Genomic DNA, 21,467 nt, shown 5'->3' on the forward strand with positions numbered 1-21,467 from the left:
ATACTTAGAACCTTTATACAGTTTCTTGCTCTTAATGTCAGTTTTATGTACTATTGGAACAGAGCTATTATTTTCAAGAAACCACATGGAGCCAGTTTTTGATTTAGTAAAGAAATCAACTTTCTCTGCTTCTCCAAACATGTTGGCTTTTATTTGTTTGGTACCATGCACATGTTCCACCCAAACTTTGTTTTTCAGATGACACATGTTCTCTATTTTCTCTTAGCTATTAAAGAAGCCCCATGAGCTTTTTCTGCATATTTATTTTTATATCTTCCAAGCAGAACTAACAGCTGTTGTGAAGGCAGCATAAAATTTAAGGCTAGGGATTTTACCAAGACTATCCAGTTGTAAAGCCTAATCATGCCATGTTTGGGTGGGATTAATCACAGTACATTTTGTGGTAAGCAATTCCTGTATCTGTCTTGCTGATTTTATAAATACAGACTGTGATAGCACAGGGGAGGACATGCTTGCTTCCATTCATAATCTTGATTTGCTATTCAGCATTTTTACCGGTTCCTGGAACAAGCTTTGTAATATTTTATACGTTTCCTAGGAATAATGAAACAGTCATTTACCAATGAATAAAACAACTGGAAGGTATATGGCACAATCCAGAGGAAGTTAGGAAGTTAAATTTTATTGAGTTTTCTAAATACCTAGCTGGTATGTTACTGAAAAACCTGTTTTTAATCCTAGGATGAGAGAGAACAGCAATAAATCAGAGTCACTAAGAGTTGGGCAGCATACAAATATAGTAAATTATTATTACTTATATAACAAGGTGAAATCACAGTTCTTTAGTTGGTGTTGGCCTTCATTGAATTGAGTTCTTCCCAAGAATCTAGGCTGTCATAATGTATTGGGGTAACATGTATGCAGATCCAATCAGTGTGGCTTTTTGTAATTGACACATGGAAATTTTATCAGATTTTCTAACTGTTGTCCAAAGCTTTTTGATACTGTTACGTATTGTTATACAATTATGGTTGATTGTGTAGTCAATTAGATGTTTAGACTGGATTTGGCATTTTTATCCACCTATCAAGTCCTTCAGGGGTGGGTTCTACTTACTTTTACTACTGGATCACATCGGGAAGCTTCTGCACATGTGCAGATCACCTATGATGACATCCGGGTCGGTGGGCGGAGCCTCCCACCAGTTTTACTACCGGTTCTTGTGAACCAGTCTGAATCGGGGGCAACCCATCACTGAAGTCCTTCCCAATGACTTGGAATAAACAGATGTTAAGGGTATTGTTGCAGGATGGAAACTGTTCCAAGTAAAGCTGCCTTTTACAATTGATGATGATTTCGTCAATGTCAATGGTGTTCAGTAGGGCTTAAGATGTTTTAGAATTGCACCCAAAGCACCTCTTAGTGCTATTTTTGCTTTCTTTTGCCACAGTCATTCTACTTTTATTTGCAAGTCTTTGTATTTTATGATTTTCTTCAGTTATTTTTCTTCTATTTTGCTGTTTGCAGGTAGTGCCACATCCATAATCCAGACTTTTTTTGGAGGTTTTTTTTAATCAACAGTTGTTAAATCTGATGTTCGTCAGTGTTAGTTTTTGCATATATGTCTGCTTACTTTTTATACTGACTTTATCAACCAATTCTCAGAGTTGTTTTTTCATTTATTGTTGTTATACAGTGGCATACTCTGAAAATGCAGTAGTTTATGTAAAATGGCTATTGTTTTGTTAGTGTAACTATGTTTTCTTAATGTTAATAAATTAAAAACTAGAAAGATTATATTGAAATAAAACAGAGTCTCTAGCTTATGCCTTCTTTACAGGTAATCCTTGACTTACAATCATAATTGAGGCCAAAATTTCTGTTGCTAAGTGAGACATTTGTTAAGTGAGTTTGTTCCATTTTATGACTTTTCTTGCCACAGTTGTTAAGTGAATCACTGCAGGTGTTAAGTTACTAACATGGTTGTTAAGTGAATCTGGCTTCCCCATTGACTTTGCTTGTTACAAAGGTGGTTACGTGACCCCAGGAAACTGCAACTGTCATAAATATAAGTCAGTTGCTACGTGTCTGAATTTTGATCACCTGACCATGGGGATGTTAAAACGGTTGTAAGTGTGAAAAACAGTCATAAGTCACTTTTTTCAGTGCTGGTGTAACTTTGAACTAAATGAACTATTGTAAGTTGAAAACTGCCAGTATTTCTATGAATAATTACAACTTGAGTCATGTTGCAAAAGTAAATTGGAAGCAAAGTATCAGTAACATTGGACTCACACATAATGTAACCAATAATGTCGTTTTTTTTTGGGGGGGGGATATTATAAGTTACAGTTTTTATGTCATTGTTAAGCCCAAACAGCCAAAATATTGTATGACTTAGTGGTTAGGGTGCAGTACTGCAGCTACTTCAGCTGACTGCTAGTTCAGCAGATCAGCGGATCAAGTCTTACCGGCTCAAGGTTGACTCAGCCTTCCATCCTTCCGAGGTGGGTAAAATGAGGACCCAGATTGTTGGGGCAATATGCTATTTAGTATACTGTCTTTAGTGTAAGCCGCCCAGAGACCTTGGAGAGTGGGCAGCATAGAAATATGAATAATAAAATAAAAATAAAATAAATAAATAGACTTAGTGTTATAGAACAACTATACAGAATGAAATTAATTTACATAAAGAGAATATTTGTAACTCAAGATTGAACTATGGGGTCCTTGGTGCTCTCTGATCTTGTCTTCTTGCAGACATTTCATGAGGTAACCTCATAAGTTCACAGACTATAAGTGTTACAATTGTTACTTATCTTGAAAGAAAACTCAGGGTGGAGAAAACATTTTTCTTTTTTAAAAAGTTTTTTATTAAACAAACATTAAAAACATTGGACATAGTGTGACCATCCTGGTCTTGTCATATCCATGTATATTTTTTACATAACAACAAATATAATTACTATTTAACATACATTACTATTTTGTTCTTACATACATATCCCTTGTCCTAATATTTGTCTAAATATTATCCAGTATCCATTTTACAAACCCTAATTCTTTTTTGTTCTAACTCCTTTTCTCCTTTCCAACCATTGGTACACTTTGTTCCTAATTTTATAGTATTCTGTCTCGTCCTTATTTTTGAGTTCTAGTGTCAGCTTATCCATTTCTGCACACATCAAGATTTCCTTTATTATTTCTTCCGGGGGAGTTTCTTCCTTTTTCCAATATGGTGCATAAAGCATCCTTGCTGCTGTTATAATATGCAGCATTAAATATATCAATTCTTTGTTATGTTTCTCTTTTGCGATTCCTAATAGGAATAATTCAGGCTTCAGATCTATGTTTTGGTCTAATATCTCCTCCAACCATATCTCAATCTGGCGCCAAAACTCCCTGGCTTTCTTACATAACCACCACATGTGATAGAAAGATCCTGACACTAAATTACCGTATCTTTCGGAGCATAAGACACACCTTTCCCCCCCTAAAAGGGGGTGAAAATTTAGGTGCACCTTATACACTGAATGTAGCCCCGCCCACCCACTGGCCCCCACCCTTTGGCTTCTGCCTCCCAGCAGTTTACCTCCTTGCAGCAAACAGCAAGAATAAACAGCTCGTTTCAGCTTCATCACAGCCTAATTAGCACAGGTTAATTGGATCGGCCTCCTGACTCTCAGATGTTTTGCTCTCAGCTGTTTTGCGCGGGCGTCTGCTGCTTGCTGCAAGGAGATAAATTGCTGGGAGCAGGCTTTTTTTCTTGTGCTAATCAAGCTATGCTGAAAACGAAAATGAAAGTAAAACAGGCTATTTGCTGTTTGCTACAACGAGGCAAAGTTGCTGGGAGGCAGAGGCAGATTTCTTTTTCTTGTTTTCCTCACCAAAAAAGTAGGTGCGTCTTATAGTCCGGAGTGTATTATATGCCAAAAAATACGGTACATTTCCAACATTGTGGTGATAAGTTCCTGTTTATCTTTGCTAATCTTGTGAGCGGGAGATGCCACCTGTAAAACATTTTGTATAAATTTTCTTTGTAAGCAGTGGCTAATGGCTAATGGCTAAAACATTTTTCAATATCAGGGAATCACTTAGATATGACCCACAGTTTCTGAGAAGACGTTTTAGGGAACAATTATTACTTTTCTGGAAAAATACATTGATCTCTGGAATGATTCTAGCTTGTTGCTAAAAAGAATGAAATCATTTTTAATCAGAAGGACTAATGGTGTGAACTGTTGCAGACAGTTGTACTCGATGATTTAGCTCTTCAGCTATGTATCTTCTACTAAAAATGAACTCTGTAGTATGAACATAGTCCTTCCCTGCGAATGGAATATTTTAATTTAAGCAAATATACTTCTCTTCAAAGCTGATACTATCAAGTGTACTTAAATTGATAGAACTGCAGGGTGAAGTGGGTTGTTACATAGTTATGTAGAAAATACCATAAACAAACAAAAGCTTATAGTTAAAGTAATAGTTAAAGCACTAAGTGGATCAAAAGAAAATGGTTTTAAAATTGAATAAATACGAATAAGTACTAGTCTGTTAGCTAAAAATTCCAAGGACCTGCAAACTCTAGTAATGAAAGTCAATTTTCTGTATTGACAAGAAAATTACATGAACATGTCAAGCTCTATTCAAAGGAGATTTTATTTTTACCAATTATATTTCTTTATGCAGAAGGGTAGCCATGTTAATCTTTTGCAGCATAAACAAGATGTTTTTGGCATCTTAACAATTGATACATTTGCATAAAGTTTCTATAATTCAAAAAATGTATTCATTGATAAATTAATTAGTCTTTTGGATGATACAGGATTGTTCTTCCTGTTCTGAGGGACGGTAACATGCAGTTAATTTTATCTCATTCTTCATCTGAATGATTTAATCTTGAAACAATCATTTTGGTGACCTTTGCTGTGGTTATTAAAGCAAAGAATTGTAGAAATTAATGTGGTGTTTTTATTAGTTTTGGATTACAGATTTTAATGCATGCTAGGATAAAAGTTGAAGCATCCCACTGTTCTCCAAACAATTGAATTATATTGATTTTTGTTGACTAGTTTTTGTAATTATCTCTTCTTAGATGTGGGTATAATAAAAAATCAGTGTAAATGGTGGCAGGCAGAAGGATTAGAATTAGTCAAAGGGATTAGCGAATCTTCAATCTCTGGGAATCTTTAATAGCTATTCTTTTGTTTGCAACAGATGTCTTTAGATTGTGTTTATAAGGGCTGAAGCTGGCAGGTGGACTAAATACTGTTTCAGATACTTTTAATATTGAGCAATTGCCTGCTATTTTCTAGATTGAGAAAAGAATGGCCAAAACTTACTTATTTATTAGATTTGTATCCCTCCTTTATTATTTTATATACATCTCAAGGCAGCAAACATATGTGATACTCCTTCCTCTTCCTATTTTCTTCCCATAACAATTATCCAGTAAAGTGAGTTGGGGGTGAGAGAAAATGACTGGTCCAAAGACATCCAATTGGCTTTCAGGTCTAAGGTGACACTAGGACCTATAGCCTCCTGGTTTCTATAGCCAACTGAAAGAGCAAGGGGAAAAAAAGTGATGGCATTTAAATTAGGGAGTTGACAAATATGTAGGATTTGAATCTTGTGTTTGATAGTAGGCAGATTTTCTGTTTCTAATAGACCTTCCTTCTTTCAGGATGAAGGCAGTAAACTTTCACAGGCTCACCATGACGGCGCCAAAATGCTGAAACTTTGCATTCTGATATCATGATTCAAAGCCCACCCTTGGTACATGTATTATGATTGTCAGAGGATGGGAAAGGGAAAGAACTTTTCCAGACCCCCGGGCAGTCTTCTTTTGCAAAATAAAGTAACTTTTATAGTTTACAGCAGGGGTCTCCAACCTTGGCAACTTTAAGACTTGTGGACTTCAACTCCCAGCAGGCTTCAGCTTCAACTTCAGCTGGCTGAGGAATTCTGAGAGTTGAAGTCCACAAGTCTTAATGTTGCCAAGGTTGGAGATCCCTGGTTTACAGTACAAATAAAATAAATAACCTGTGCTTATATAAAGTGGTCCTAGCTTAAGTAATGTAATATACTATCATGTACAGAGTTCTTTGCAGGTCTTCAACTGTTTCAGTCTTTCTCTCTGACTCTGTTGCCCTGCTTTCATCCTGTGACTTCAATCACCCTGATCCTTGATACTGTATAGCACCTCCAGCGCACAAGGACACACAAAGCACAAGCAACCAAAATTACTTTGCCTGATAAAGCCACCCGATATAAACATCTTTACTACAGAAGGCAGATATGCTTGCACACAGGTGTCTCAATTAACCCAAGAACCCAAGGCAGCCTTTTAGCTGTCTATTTAATGCTTTTCACGCAGTTGACAAATAGACAACACTCTGTCCTTGAGGCAAACTACAAACCAGTCTTCATCAGCAAGAACTGCACAGTGACTCTCCACAGAAGCACATAAGAGGTGGAGTTTGTGTCATGTCATTGCAGTATGTGTTGTATCACCTCTCCACCTTTCTCAAGGATGCCTATGGCTTGTTAGTTTAGGGAGGATAAGGATTTACTGCTGGGCCTGAGTGAAGACTGACAGTGATCTAAATTATTAACGAAGTGTGAACATTTTATATATACCGTATTTTTTGGAGTATAAGACATACCTTTTCCCCCCTAAAAGAGGCTGAAAATTTGGGTGCGTCATATGCTCTGAATGTAGCTTTTTTGAAGCTTTTTTTCAGCCCTAACGAGGCCTAACGAGGCACTAGCCAGCGATCTTCAGCTTTGCCTGTCTGACTCTCCATTGTGCTTTAACGAGGCGCTAGCGAGTGAAGCGATCTCCATGCTTTGCCCCGACTCTCAGCTGTTCTTTAGAAGCTTTTTTTCAGCCCTAACTAGGCGTTAGCCAAGTGAAGCGATCTCCCCGGTGCTTTGCCTGCTTTTCTCATTGCTGCTTCCTCTCAGCTGTGCCTTAGAAGCTATTTTTTAAAAAAATATTTTATTGATTTTATTATATATACATAAAAATATAATGACAATTCTGTTTGACATCGGATATGCAGTGTTTATACATAATTACATGAAAAAAAAATCTGGTGTCACTTATACTATATATTTCTAATTGGTTTCTGCACCTTTTTCTCCTTCCTTAATTTTATCATTCATCCATTCGTACCACCTTCCCCACACGGTATAGTAGTATGAATTCTCATCATTATTTATTTCATGGGTTAATTTACTTATCTCTGCGCACTCCAATATTTTTCTAATGATAAGTTCTTCCGGTGGTGGGTCTTTCTCTTTCCAGTATTGTGCGTATGCCAGTCTAGCAGCTGTAGTTATGTGTATCAGGAGGTGGACCTTTTCCTTTCCATACCCTTTCTTTACTATTCCCAGGAGAAATATTTCTGGTGTCAATTCAATATCTTCTCCAATTATTTCTTGCAACCATCTCCAAATCCTACTCCAGTATCTTTTTGCCTCGGGGAATGTCCACCACATATGAAAGAAGGTGCCCTGACCATGACCACATTTCCAATAGTTTGGATGCATATTGGGGAACATCTTTGCAAATCTAGCAGGTGCTAAATGCCACCTATGGAGCATTTTGTAATGATTTTCCTTATATGTGACAGCTCTTGTCAATTTATAATTTTTGTTCCACGCCTCTTCCCATTCATTAAAGTTTAAACTGTGCCCAATATTTCTCTCCCATGCTGTCAGTTGATTTCTGGCTGCATCCTCGGCTCTCTCTTCATCTAATAGGTAGTTATATAGCTTGGCCAAAGCTTTTTTCCTGTTCCCATCAAAATTTTGTCTATTCCATTATATCCTAATTCTAAACCGTATTCATCCTTGTCTCTCTGGTTGCTTGATTTTATTTGCAGATAGGTCCACCAATCTAGAATTATACCGTGATCTCTCAATACATCATTTGATTTGATATTTCCTCCTCCATCCACGATGTCTTTATATCTGCACAGTTTCTATTTTTTATCCCCAAGCAGTGGATAAAAAACGAGCAAACTAATGTGCTGAAGCTGACCAAACTAAAGACGCTAGCCAGATGACTGCCTGGTAGGCAGATTTTTTTCCCCAAAAACTAAGCTGCGTTTTATACTCCGAAAAATATGGTACATAGCATTGTACTGTATGTATAATGAATGTGTGTGTCATATATTCTGTGATATATTTTATCAAATATATCAGTTGTGCATAAGATATGTGAATGCAAATAGGATGTATAATATGCCTTTGTTATATTTTTGATTCCCGGAAAACCTGAGCTGTTTGATTAAGTCATATGTTTATGATATTAGTATATCAACTTCCTTTTAAAGGGATTCTGTGCAATGTACTTAAGGTTATCCCAGTACGCTCTGAGAAGAGTCTTGGAAGTAGGTCAGGCTGAGTGATTATGTCTGGCACAGAGTCAATCAGTGGACCGATAAGAGATCTGTACTCTGCCAGTATCATAGTGACTTCTGCACAATGTTTACAAGCTTCAGTAAATTCACTGAAATTTAATTCATCGTATTGATGTAACTTGAGACAAAGTTAACACTTGAGGTAGTCAATGTTCAGTAGTCTCTCTGATAGACAATTGATAGGTAATGTTTTGGGTTAATCATATATTTGAAATTTAGAAAACAAATTATACCACAATTGGGTTTCAGGCATTAGTCATTTATTTTCTAAGAATCCTATGAGGATAAAATAGGACTCAGATGCATTTGTAAAGTAGATGTCTGTAGCTTTTTGCAACCTGCCAGCTCTATTTATTTATGTTCAGTTAAATAAGCTTACTGTATTTGGCAATCTGCGAATTATATTGATTTAATAAAAGTCTTTTAAAAATGCAATCCAATGGGCAAGGTGCCCATGGGAATTATTTTCTTTGCCCTGGGAATGAACTTCTTTCTACAGCAACCAAGATGAAAATAAACTTTAGGAAGTGTCAGAGGTTAAAGAGAAGGGATTTTTAAAAAACCATTCTGGTTCAGAAAGTACCTAGATTTGTACCTTGATATAAGAAATCTCTCAGAATTTCACCTTGAATTAATTTGGAAACTACATATTATTTTGATTGAATTGCTTCATTAAACTGAGTTTCAATTTCATTTGTTAAGTGTTGAAATCTAAGGAAAAGTGAATTAAAGGTCTATAGCTATGGCTATAATGTGTGCCAAATGCGTTGAATTACAAACTGAACAAATAAAATAATTTGCATGTTATTCAATTTCAAACACTTAGTTGCAACTAAATAAGTGTTCAGTTTTCCCAACTCATGTTATTATTCAGAGATATACAATTTTTGAATGATAGAACGTAAGAGCTTCCTGTAAAGCATAGAAAAAAATGGGAACTTCAAAATATTGATTTAAGAAAGGACAGATCAATATGCTAATATTGATGCTAATTTTCTGCTCTTTCCACCTTCCTTTCATATATATGTATGTTTTTGTCTCCCAGCAACATTGGTTCAAATGCAAAAATAATTTCCGCTTAACTTGACCTCTTCTTTTTATTTTATCTTTCCTGATTTACAGAAAGCCAACTCTTGCCTTGGAATAATTTCACAAATGAATGTAATATTCCTGGAAACTTCATGTGCAGTAATGGACGCTGTATCCCAGGAGCCTGGCAATGTGATGGGCTGCCGGACTGCTTTGATGAAAGTGATGAGAAGGAATGCCGTGAGTATATTAAACTTTGAATAGTGAAGCTTAAACTTATTATATATAATTCAGTGCATCTCAGGGATGATTGATAGGAAGAGAGACAGACAAGTTATCCTATAGCACTGAGAAGTAACAAGATAAGGAGAATCCAAATGTTGTAGTATGGGCAGATTCAATTTGGAGCTGGTCTTAGAGTTGACCAGGATGGACTTTAAAGGTGATTTGCAACATTTTGTATTAAATCAGAAGCTGACTGGCACCAGTGCAGCTTCAGGGCTAATAGTGTTACATGGACAAATTTAGATGCTCCAGAAAAGTTTCAATTGAGGCATAAGATTCAGGGATGGGATTCAGCGAGTTCGGGCCAGTTCGGGCAAACCGGTAGTTGTGACCTGTGGGTTGGTCTGCCCCCCTCCCCCGGCACTATGCCGTCCTATTTAACCGCCTTTCTAAAGCCGCACGCATGTGTGCAAGCCGTGCACATGAGCAAAGCGCATGCGCAGAAGGCCACACACACTCACATATTCTATTCTGGGCGAACCGGTTGTTAAATTATATGAAGCCCACCTCTGATAAGATGTAATTGTGCATAGGCTACCTAGGCATGGTCTTACCGGTTGCTCAAGCAAGTCCAGGAGAATCCCCAGACTGTTAACTAGTTCTACATAAGTGGGGTCGATCCCTTCCATAACTATAGATGAACCAACTCTGGAATTAGAAAGCTGTTATTCCAAAAGCTAGAGTTCAGCCTAAGTCTGTTCCTTCGTACCCAGCCTCCTGTTTATATACACCTATCTTTTAATCCTCAATTTAGTGACCATTTGACGTTTCAATGGCACTGAAAAAAGTCACTTATGACCATTTTTCACACTTATAATTGTTGCAGCATCCCCATGATCATATGATAAAAATTTGCCACTCTATGTGTATGTGTGTTTGTATGTATGTATGTATACACACACACATACTTAGAAAGGCAAATTTTATATATACACATACCACACGAGAGGCTTTTTACTTCTGTTTTCATATAACTTTGTTATTTCCTCTATTGCATGATATCGTCCTCATGCAAATAGAGAATTAATGAAGTGTTTCAAACAGAATTTATGTTTTGTTTATGAATGACTCAGCAGTGGCTTGGCAGTGGTCACAAACTACATTCAGGACATTATTTTGTCACTGAGAATAAAATAGAATCCAGTAAAATTCTGGTGGGAGAGAAAACACTGTAGCTGCTGATAAAATCTTAAACAGTTGTAAAACCCCAGTTCATAAAACTGATTTGTTCAGTTGAATCAGCTTAAATCTTGGGATTCTTAACTGATGTTCATATGTTCTTTCTTTTCTTTCCAAGATGGATTAGATTATTGAAATATTTTAGCTAGGTCATTTTTATTTCACCCATGCAGAGATAATCATCCTGTTCTTTTTTCATCTTTCCTTATCTTTGCATAGTAGCAATAGCAAAATTCATGAATAAATTTGAACAAGAGTAAAGGGAAAAAAACCTTTGAGCAGGTGATTCATTTCCTGTGCTATCCTACATTGACAGGGGAGGTAAAAGAAACAAAGAAGTCTGCCTTTATAGTTTTTGGTTCAAGTTACTGTGACGGCCTGCAGACTGTATTTTTTCTTTTTATATGAAATCTGTCTCCATGTATAAGGGTGACTTAATTTACCTTGGAAAATGGAATGAATGATAAGAACTGTAAAAATTTATAAGTGAAGGAAAAAATAAGTCCATTGTTAACATAGCACAAAAGAATGAATATACTAAATAAAAGATTCCATATGCCCATAAAACTTGTAAAATGTGAATACTCCATAGTCTCCAATTGAAAAAAAATCAGTACACATCTGTGTACCACAAATAAGAAAGCCCAGTTTTATATATGGTTATTCATATTCATATTCTTATTCTTATTCTTATTCTAAGTCTCTCTCTCTCTCTCTCTCTCTCTCTCTCTCTCTCTCTCTCTCTCTCTCTCACACACACACACACACACACACACACACACACACACACACACAGAGTGAGCAGGGCGGTCCATAACTACTATTTCAGAAATATCACAGAAATGTTCTCTATATTGACACCAATTACTCTTAACATTGCACTGTAAAAACAGATTCATTATATTCAGTATAATCATTTGCATTCAGTGAGTTTCACCATCTTACTTACAGTTTAGACTCTAGAGCTCTGCACCTTATTCTGGAAGAAAAAATGGAACAGGGACTTATTCATTAAGAAACTTTAGAAAAAAACATGAATCCTGGGCAAAAAAATGTTCTTTATCTCTAATTTAACTAGGCCAGGATATATCTAGAACACATATGCTAACTCAAAACCTTTAGGTACCCAATTTTCTCTTGATGAATACAGTGGAGTGGTCATAAAAAGAGGTTTGTTTGAAGTGTGACTGATGATGTTACCTAGTTGGGTAGTGAAAGATCTGTAAGCAAACAACCAAGCAAGCTCAGAGAGAACCAAGGACTCCAGAGTTCAACCTGAACTACATATATTCTCTTCCTTTGGATATTTTTCTATGCATCTGTATTACAAAAGAATGTTGGCACGCAGCAATACTTAATTGTCAGGTCTCCCAGGCAAACCAGACAGAGAACACAACTTTGCTTTGAAACCTACATTAGCATAATCTTGTAAATCTGAAGGTATAAATCTGCTGTTGCCACTTGCCTGATCAATTTGGGCTGGTTCTTAAGTTTCTTCCTCTGACTGTTAAGGCACTAGGGGCTTCTCCCCCTCCTATCTAATTGTTTCCTAGGCAGCATCTCTTTCTCTTGTTCCTCAAGGTCATTCTCACATAACATTTCCTTAATTGTATAAAATATCAAGCATACAGTGTACAAGCTCCTTTTTGTTTCTTACTTTCTTAAGAAAATCTAATTTTATAAGTAGCTTATATGACTGTATAAATATTTAAATCTGCACCTGCTGTGAGTCACTTTTATGATTCAGGTGGCATACAAGTTAAATAAATAAACAAACAAACAAACAAACAATTTCTGGGCCCTGTTCTTGAACTAGATATTTTAGCATGACTTTAAACAATGCAGAACTCTGCAGAATTATTTTCAATTCACTCATGAGAAATGAAATCCTTCTGAGTAAATTTAAACTTTTGTTTGTACTCTAATCTATCTGTGGAAAAGGAATTCCTAATTAAATCAAGCTTAAGTCTTGTTAGTAGTTATTCTTTTCTAATGTATGGTATTCTGTACATGATGTTTTGAGAAATATCCAAATGGTAACCATAAAATAATTTACATGTCCTTCAATTATTTACAGTAAATATTCATAATTATATTATTTTATTCAGGAAATGTCAGTCTATAAGGGTTTCCATGGGGTTCTTGGTGCTCTTTGAGCACCAAGATGTTTCATTATCAAACTAGGTATCATCATTGATGATGATGATGATGATGATGATGATGATGATGATGATGATAGGAATAACACTTATATACAGCTTCACAGTACTTTATAGTCCTCTCTAAGTGGTTTACAAAGTCAGCATATTGCCCCCAACAATCTGGGTCCTCATTTTACCAACCTTGGAAGGCTCTTGATGATGATGATGATGATGATGATGATGATGATGATGATGATATCTAGTTTGGTAATAAAGCATCTGCAAGGAAACCACCACGTTCAAAGAGCACCAAGGACCTCACTGTTCAATTCTGAGCTACAGATATTCTCTTCTATCAGTATAAAGGACTCCCTTTGACCAGTGTGAGGTTTCCACACCAGGGAGAGACAGGATATTCCTATTCAAATAAAAAGATGATATAACAGATAGTATCTCTGTATGGCTGTTCGTATTGGTTGTCAGTGATTGGATGCATAGTTCCATGTATTTCCCATATTACTATTTAAGCTGTCTTACTATCTCCTGGTACTCATTAAAATAGAGATTTTCCTATCTTTTCTGTGTACATGTTGAGGTGGCTGCTTGTAGCAGAGAAGTCATGAAAGCATGTAATCCTAATTATTGCTTTATATGTTATGAAAACTATTTTTAGAAAGATGAAAATGCCTGGCCTGGAACACTTCCTCTTCTTTTAGGATAAGAGTGGAAATAATTTTAACATTTACAATCTTTCAAAGAAATGACAAATAGATTGGTGGAACTGTTTTTGCTTTAAGATCCATTCTGGATATGCCAATTAGGCATTTGTCCATTCATGCTGAATTTATTAGTTGGTAGTAAATGAGGGGAAGGAAGAGATCCAGTCTTCAGAACTGCTAGAAACTCTATGAGTCTATGTGTACCATGCAAACAAAAATCAGAAAGTATGAAAGGAAAAAGAGATTTAAAATGTTGAATATCTTCAGAAATACTGATACATCATTTAGTTTTTCATGTTTGCTAATAAATAGCTGTGAAACACTAGGTGGTTTCTTTCTCCAGACTCCCTGCTGTAAATCACACAGTGTTTAGTAGGTGAGTCTTGTCATCAACTTCACCGGGAACTGGATTCTGACCGTGCTGCCATATTTAATTTCCCTTTGAGCTCTTGGGGTTTTCTTTATTCCCTGCACTGATCAGCTGTAATCGTCATTTGTCTAAAATAATCGAATACTATGTGAGCATTGAAAGTAGCTTTTGTCGGCTAATGAGCAACAACTACTTAGAGAATTGATAGGTTGATGTTTTTGTCAGCTAACAAGCAGCAGATGGTGTATTTTCAAAGTATGGCATATAAACCTTGCTTACTGCCTGACATGTTAACAGCCAAATTTAAAGTTTTACCAAATATCCAGACACATCTGATTATCAACCCTTCCACAGTCACACACACACACACACACACACACACACACACACTCTCTCTCTCTCTCTCTCTCTCTCTCTTTGTGTGTGGGGGGTGTTAGGTGGGAAGAGTTTTTTCTGTTAGTTCCATGTGCTTTCAGAAATTTGTCTGTACATCAACAGTGACACCCAGTGTCCAGTTTCACTTATCTTTGTGTTTATGACCATTATATTTACACATTAGGACAGCCAGCGAAAATTAGCTAATTGTTTTATGTTCATTCTTCATGGCAAAATATAAGCATGGAAATATTTGTACATTTTTTTTATTACAAATCTAAAATTGGAACCTGAAAAAATATTTATTTATTTATTACAGTTATATGATTATCCATCTCACAAAAAAGTGATTCTGGGTAGTGTTCAAAAATTAACCAAAACAATAAACACTGAATATAAACACAACCATTATTAAAAAATATAAATCAGTTTGCAATAGGGACAAATATCTGCAGCTCGGGTGTAGGATGTGGGTGAGTAGCTCGGGTGTAGATGAGGTTCATTCTCCAAGCTTGTGGGTTGGTTTCCAAATGTTCATTACCAGGCTAAGTAACATCTTCAGTGGAGTTTAAGGGATGTCAATGTCAGTGTTCTTCTGTTTATTAGGGCTTCAGGTGTGGGTGTGACAAGTGAAGCTCTTGTGATGGGTCTTGTGAAGAGGCAGGTGTGAATCATCAGTGACAGCCTTGTGATGGGTTTTGTGATAGGAAGGTTACATCAGGTCAGGATCATTGGGAGATGAACTAGTTGGCGGGGAATTGCATGGGTTGGTTTAAGATCAATGCTGTCTCTGATTGGCTGTGCAATTGATTTGGATTCTGAGGGGTTCATAGGCTGATTGTAGGTCAATGTGTCTGTTGATGGAATAAATCTGTCCCCATGCCATGAAAGGTTATAAATGTTTCAGCCAGCACCTTGGATTGGATCCAGAAGCAAACTGGCAATCAATGCAATTCAGGGAGCAAAAATTTATTGTGCTGTCTTGTAGAAGCACATATAATTGCCTACCCCATTGCATTCTGGATGAAGCTTTCAGACACTTTCCAAGAACAAGTCCATGGAGAGTGCATTACAGTCTTCCAGTCGGGAGTTGACTAGGGTATGAGTGACTGTAAGCAGAGCTTCCCAATCTAGGAATGGGCACAACTGGTATGCAACATGAAGCTGTGCAAAGGCCCTCCTTTCAAAACCCCTCTTTTCAAGCAGGAGTTCTGAAGCCCAGAAGGGCTCCCAGATTCCTCAGGTCTAATAGGTTCACACCATTCCCATGACTCCTTCCCAGGATTTTTTCTGGATATGCAATAAGGCCAGCATTCAACTTCAAGTAAATCTGAGCAATTTGTGAGAAAATTCTTCTTCATAGTCCCTGCAAGAGGTTCTCCAAGTCCTGTTCTACCCAACAGGGCTTGTATCACTAAAACAGGGCTGCAGAATAGCTACCTGTGGACCGAGTAATGACAAAGTACTGATGCTTCGCCATCTTACTGCCATAAGGGTAGACCCTAATAGCAGGACTATTCCATTTTCAATCAAGCTTGTCCTTTGTTGAATGAGCCTTCAAGCAGATCTTATATCCAGTAATAGAATCCTATGAATATTCAAATGAAATGAAAAATAATATTTGATGCATGACAGAATGGATTGGTTGCTTTTAAGTAGGAGTTCATGTGCTCAGTTGAGATTCTAGGAGCTTTGACTTGTGCACAGGGTTACTCCTGATGCCACCTGTCATCAGTCACCTGTGGGTTCATTATTTTGAAAGTAAGGAAGAAAGCTTTGCAAACCAGATGCCAACTACTAATATATACTTGCTGATCAGCCAAAACCTATTTTGGGGGTGTATTTTGCCACCTAAAATTTTCAGCTTATCCATGAATATACTGTCTATAGTATTTACACTAGATTAGAGCATACACTGCAGAAAATAGAAAACTGGTTCTTTTTTGGTTGATGACAGTTATTGTGAATATATAAATCCCCCCAAAATCTGGAACAAGCAGATGTCACTGAGGAACATACGATTCTACCTTTTACTTAAATGCTATGTAAATCCAATAGTCCATGTAGCCATGTTCAGAGTCAACATAAAGTCTAAGAATACATACACTGTTCTTCTCACTGCAGTAAACTTAACCATTAGTCTGCTCACCTTCACAACAGGAAGTCTAATTGTATCTGTGATAACAGCAAAATCAGGATAATAGAAAAGCACTAACTATATAAGAGTTTGACTATCACAGATGTTATCATAATAAATCAAATATTTGACTATTGTATCAACATCATGATTTTCTCACAATTTTTTCCGATTCCCAAATTTATATGAGAAATGAAAAAGTACATATTAATTGCACAACGGTAGATATGTGTAGCTGTTTCTAGCCATATTCCCCAGTGTATGTATTTTGACCATATTGAAAACTGAGGGATAAAAAACAAATTAAGTTTGTGAGTAGCTATTCATGTATTAAGACTCAATGTAGAGAGGTAGGGAAACATGAGATTTTTGACAAGAGTATGTCCTGCCTTTCTTAGAGCAATTTGTTAACCCTATTCTTATTTATCACACCCCAGTTACCAAAACATTGCTTGCTCTTGCTCAACGTCAGGCCTGCCTCTGTTCAAAACCCAATAAAGAAAGCGCCCAACTCCATTGAGGTAGAGAAGAGGTACTTTTACTGAGTTTGAAATGATAGCAGCGAAAGCAAGGCAAGGTCTGATTCAAAACGTGTGAAAGTTACAGATTGAAAGTTTTCCGAAATCCCTCCCCTGATGGTGCTGAGTGTCCAGTCAATGTCCAGTATGATGTTGTGTGAAGCTCATCCTCAAGTATTTCACCCATCTGGAGTCCTAGGATGGTTGGCCTTGACAGAATGTAAACAACTCCACTCAGCAACGCAATAATTCTTGGGAGCAAAACCTCTCTTCCGGTTCACATGGGACTTCACCTCACCAGCTCACTTTCCCAACCCAAATATCATACCTCCCCTCCCCGTTAGTATGGCAGCCGATAGCAAGCATGCAGCAAACTCAAACCTCATGCTGGTGATCTGGCTGATACTTCCCCCTCATCGCTTCATTTTGAAAAAAGGTATGATAAAATGGTATCTGATTACAATTATAGCTGAGTGGAATAGAAATATGAAAAGGAGGGTACAGATTCAAATGGTTAGAAGAAATAAGTTCATAATTTACTGCCTACCATTCCCATTCAGTTACTTAATAAATTGAACTAATAACAGAAACCCATCTTGATTTTCTAGAGAATTATTGGAATGAAACTCTTGATTCTGATACATGAAGAGAACAGTGTAGGCAGTCAAGATGGAAATTGTAATAATAATTTAGCACAATGCTACATAATTCTCAGACGAGAATAGTCTGCTGTTTGGGGAAGCAATGCAAAGGGCAATAAGCCAAAGCACGATATTTGGGTTGAATATGGGACCCTCTATTGACTGTATATTCTACCACAAAGCTACAGTCTTTGCCATTCATCAAAGAATACCATTATAACTCATCTTTGTTCATTTTTGTAACTCAGCAAAGTTCTGTATTTCTGTTGCTTTATATTTAGAACTTTAAAACTGCTTTATTTTTGAAATCTTACACACATTTTCCAGATCTTCAGTATAGGGAGAAAAAAAATTGCTTTAAAGTAAAGTGCATGTTGTCTTTAGTCATCTTGCTGTGATAATAAAGTAATGTGGTGTAGCACCTCTTTGTTGAAGGTACTCTTTTTTGCTAACAACTTTCATGGTTTTCTCTTGATTTGTGGCACAATGCCTTCACCTTTTTGATTTAAAGACCACCTACCGGGCAATAGCATTCACATCTTCCATTGGTATTGCAACCATCTAGAACAGGTTTTGTTTTCTCAGAAATTTGGTGGAATAAAATTTATTATATTGTGCAACTTAAAGTACATGCACAAGATTATGTTTTTTATGATGCTAATTAGATGCACAACATTGTCAGGATAAGATCAATAGTAAATGCAAAAAAAATAGTAAATGCAAAAAATATATAAAGCTAGATGAAAATGTGGTCATAGTATTAAAATTCTACTTCTACACTCTCAAGTATGTTTTAAGCATATAAAAATTGGCCACACAAAAGTAATCGTTTGGTTTGATTTAATAAATATCTTGGATGCTCTTCTAACCTTTTGTTTTCCCATAGCGGCTTGTGTTGTTAAACAGTAATAATTAGTCCTAAATTATGTTTAAACACCTTGAACAATATCCATTTGGAATACTATGAAATAGATGGATTGTTGTATTTAACCTCATGTCTAAGTATCCATTTAACATGCATTTTTATGAATGTTAATATTCCAGCTTGTGTCAAAGCCAGTTTTTCCAGAGTTCCTCCTGGAAAGTGAGGAAAGGTAGAGAAGATTTTATATGGAGTCAAAGCATTAACAGGTTTCTCCTCTTTACTTACCCATCTTTCTCTACAACCCTCCATCCCCCTCTCTCGTTTTATGAGAAAAGGTGCTAAATAGAGCTTTGTTGTCCTGCAGTAAATTTCATTATGACCTTTATGTGCAGTTTATTTTGTATATGGTACAAAATTTTAAGATGTTTCTGGAGGCCAAGATGTGATAGCAATAAAGTTTGAAAGAATTTATTTTACCTTTATAGAAACTGCTCTTTATCTAGCCCAAGGGTTTTGTCATGTGAGCCACATGAGGATTCATTCATTAGCCTGAGAGCTGCAGCACTGAATTTGTTTTATATATTGATACAAAAGTCTCTAGTGAGTTCAAAAATATTTATCAAATTTGTAACCTAACTCAATAACAACTCTGGGTAACATACAGCATTAAAAACAGAGTAGAACAAGAAACAGCAAAAAGGGAAAAATAAAACAAAGGATCTACCAGGGACAAAACACACATGCCTACACACAGACAGACAATGAAAATGTATCATGGGTTGTTCTTAAACTTTTTTTTTCCTTCAAACTAACTTTGCTACTAAGATAGCAAAGAATCTTGAAACCAAGCCCTACTAGGAATGGTTTAATGGGAGATTAAAGAGGACAAATTTCAAGTATCAGAACAGTTTCTTGTGAGTAGCGAAATATGGAGAATATGTTTCCTCTCTGTTTGGGATATTAGTTCCTGGTGGGCACTTTCACATGGATGAGGGAATGGTCTTAATTCTCTTCTGTCCCAGCACCTATTATGGACTGTAAGAGGAGGCGGACATGTAGTCCTGAAAGACAATGCTGCTTATGTAAGAAAAACTGAGATGCTAACTATAAAGACCAATTCTTAATGTTGTCAGGAGATCTGTGTTAAGACCAAGATGTACTGCGTAATTGCAATTGTTGGTCAGTTTCTCTTCCTGCAATATTTTCTACAGCCCAGACTGCAGGTCTGTGTAGCAATCAGCAACTTCGCTTTCCCAAACATTGGCCTTGGGACCTACAAGGTATTGTTGCAAACCTCAAAAAATGTCTTGGAGAGCCCGGGGTGATCCATGGGTCAGTCTTGAAGGCTGGTTAATACAGGCAGTCCTTGTTACCACCATTCATTTAGTGACTGTTCAAAGTTATAACAGTGGTGGTTATAACTGATCCTCGGTATTCTGCTTGTATTGCGACCCTCATGGCCATGTGATCGTGTTCTGTATACTTAGCAATTGGTTCACACAACTGGTTGTAGTGCCTCTGATCACATGATTGCCCTTTGTGACTTTCCTGTCTGCTTCCTAGAAATTTAATGGGGGAAGCTAGCAGGGAAGGTTGCAAGTTGTTGGGATAAGTCTCTCTCACCCTCGTACCCGCTTCCATCTCTATAGGTTCACCTCATCAGGTGTCAAGCAGGCATTGATAAAAGCAGCTAAGAACCCAAAATGGCAGAAGCTCATCCCAGTCATTCATAAACCCCTGCTTTCCCTGCCCAAGTCTCATTGTGCCAAGGTCTCAGCCACCCCTTTATTCCAAGCAGTGACCATGACTCTGGATGAACTGTGCATCAAATCAACAGAGACAATCCATACCTCCCTCTGAAATTTGTTGCTAAGTGAGGCCACACAAAAGTAATCATTTGGTTTGATTAATAAATATCTTGGTTAAATGAATTGTGTCCAATTTTTCAAACTTTTTGTAGCTTTCATTTTGCAATGATACCTTTAACATGATCAAGCAACACCTACCTATCCTTGAGAAGTACTTGATAGGTGGATAAAAATGTCAAATCCAGTCTAAACATCTGGCTGATTGCGCAGTGAAACCTAATAATAAACTGGAATCAAGAAAAGTAGTATGTTACTGGGGCTTTTGAAATAAAATCATATTTTTCAAATGTTATGAAAACAACTAGTTTTGCTTATCTCTGTAGAATAGTTCTTTAAAAAACAAATATCTAAAAAATAGTGTGGATTTTTTTCACATGGAAATTAAATGTATCTTAGAGACAATATTTATTTTGAAGACAAGAATAGCTGTTTTTAACAAACATTACTTTTGCATTTTTGATGACATTTGTTTCCTGTTTGTGTTTGTAATTTTGTTTCTGAAAGAATATGGGTGATAAATTCAAAGTTATCAATAAAAATTGTTAGTAAATGATTAGACAACTTGTTACAGAATTTTTCAGCATTGGTTCTATTAATTGCCTTAGACTGAATATCTTGAATTATGCTATTTATGTGTAATTGACAGGATTAGAAATCACAAAAGTATATGTGATAGAGACACCACAAGGACTGTTATTTCATGTGCCATCCTGTGGTGTGAATGTTGGGTTTATATATTTAGACTTAACACTTCATAAAAAATCTTTATAAAAATAGTGGTGCTAAATAACAAATAACTGATGGAAATATATTGAAGATTCCTAAAGAGCATGTCCCAGTCAGATATCTTAACCAGGTTCATAAAGTACAAAACATTGATCTTTTCAGAATGATATATAAAATTGATTTTGAAGTTAATTATAAACTATGTATTCCATAGATACTTTTTA

At 36.4% G+C, this 21,467-nt stretch overlaps 1 protein-coding gene across 2 annotated transcripts in view; it reads left to right on the forward strand.

Annotated features, from left to right (window-relative positions):
• The window catches only part of LDLRAD3 (low density lipoprotein receptor class A domain containing 3), a 167,210-nt gene that overhangs the window by 59,535 nt on the left and 86,208 nt on the right, over window positions 1-21,467 (forward strand). For both annotated transcript variants that reach the window (XM_070931209.1, XM_070931210.1), the window contains exon 2: window positions 9,513-9,659. In XM_070931209.1, the coding sequence (XP_070787310.1) occupies window positions 9,513-9,659 (147 nt within the window). The remainder of the gene's footprint in view (window positions 1-9,512; window positions 9,660-21,467) is intronic.

This window comes from Pituophis catenifer, unplaced genomic scaffold, assembly GCF_029215685.1.
Source record: "Pituophis catenifer annectens isolate HBS135680 unplaced genomic scaffold, rPitCat1.0.hap2 SCAF_1, whole genome shotgun sequence".
NCBI classification, from domain to species: domain Eukaryota; kingdom Metazoa; phylum Chordata; class Lepidosauria; order Squamata; family Colubridae; genus Pituophis; species Pituophis catenifer.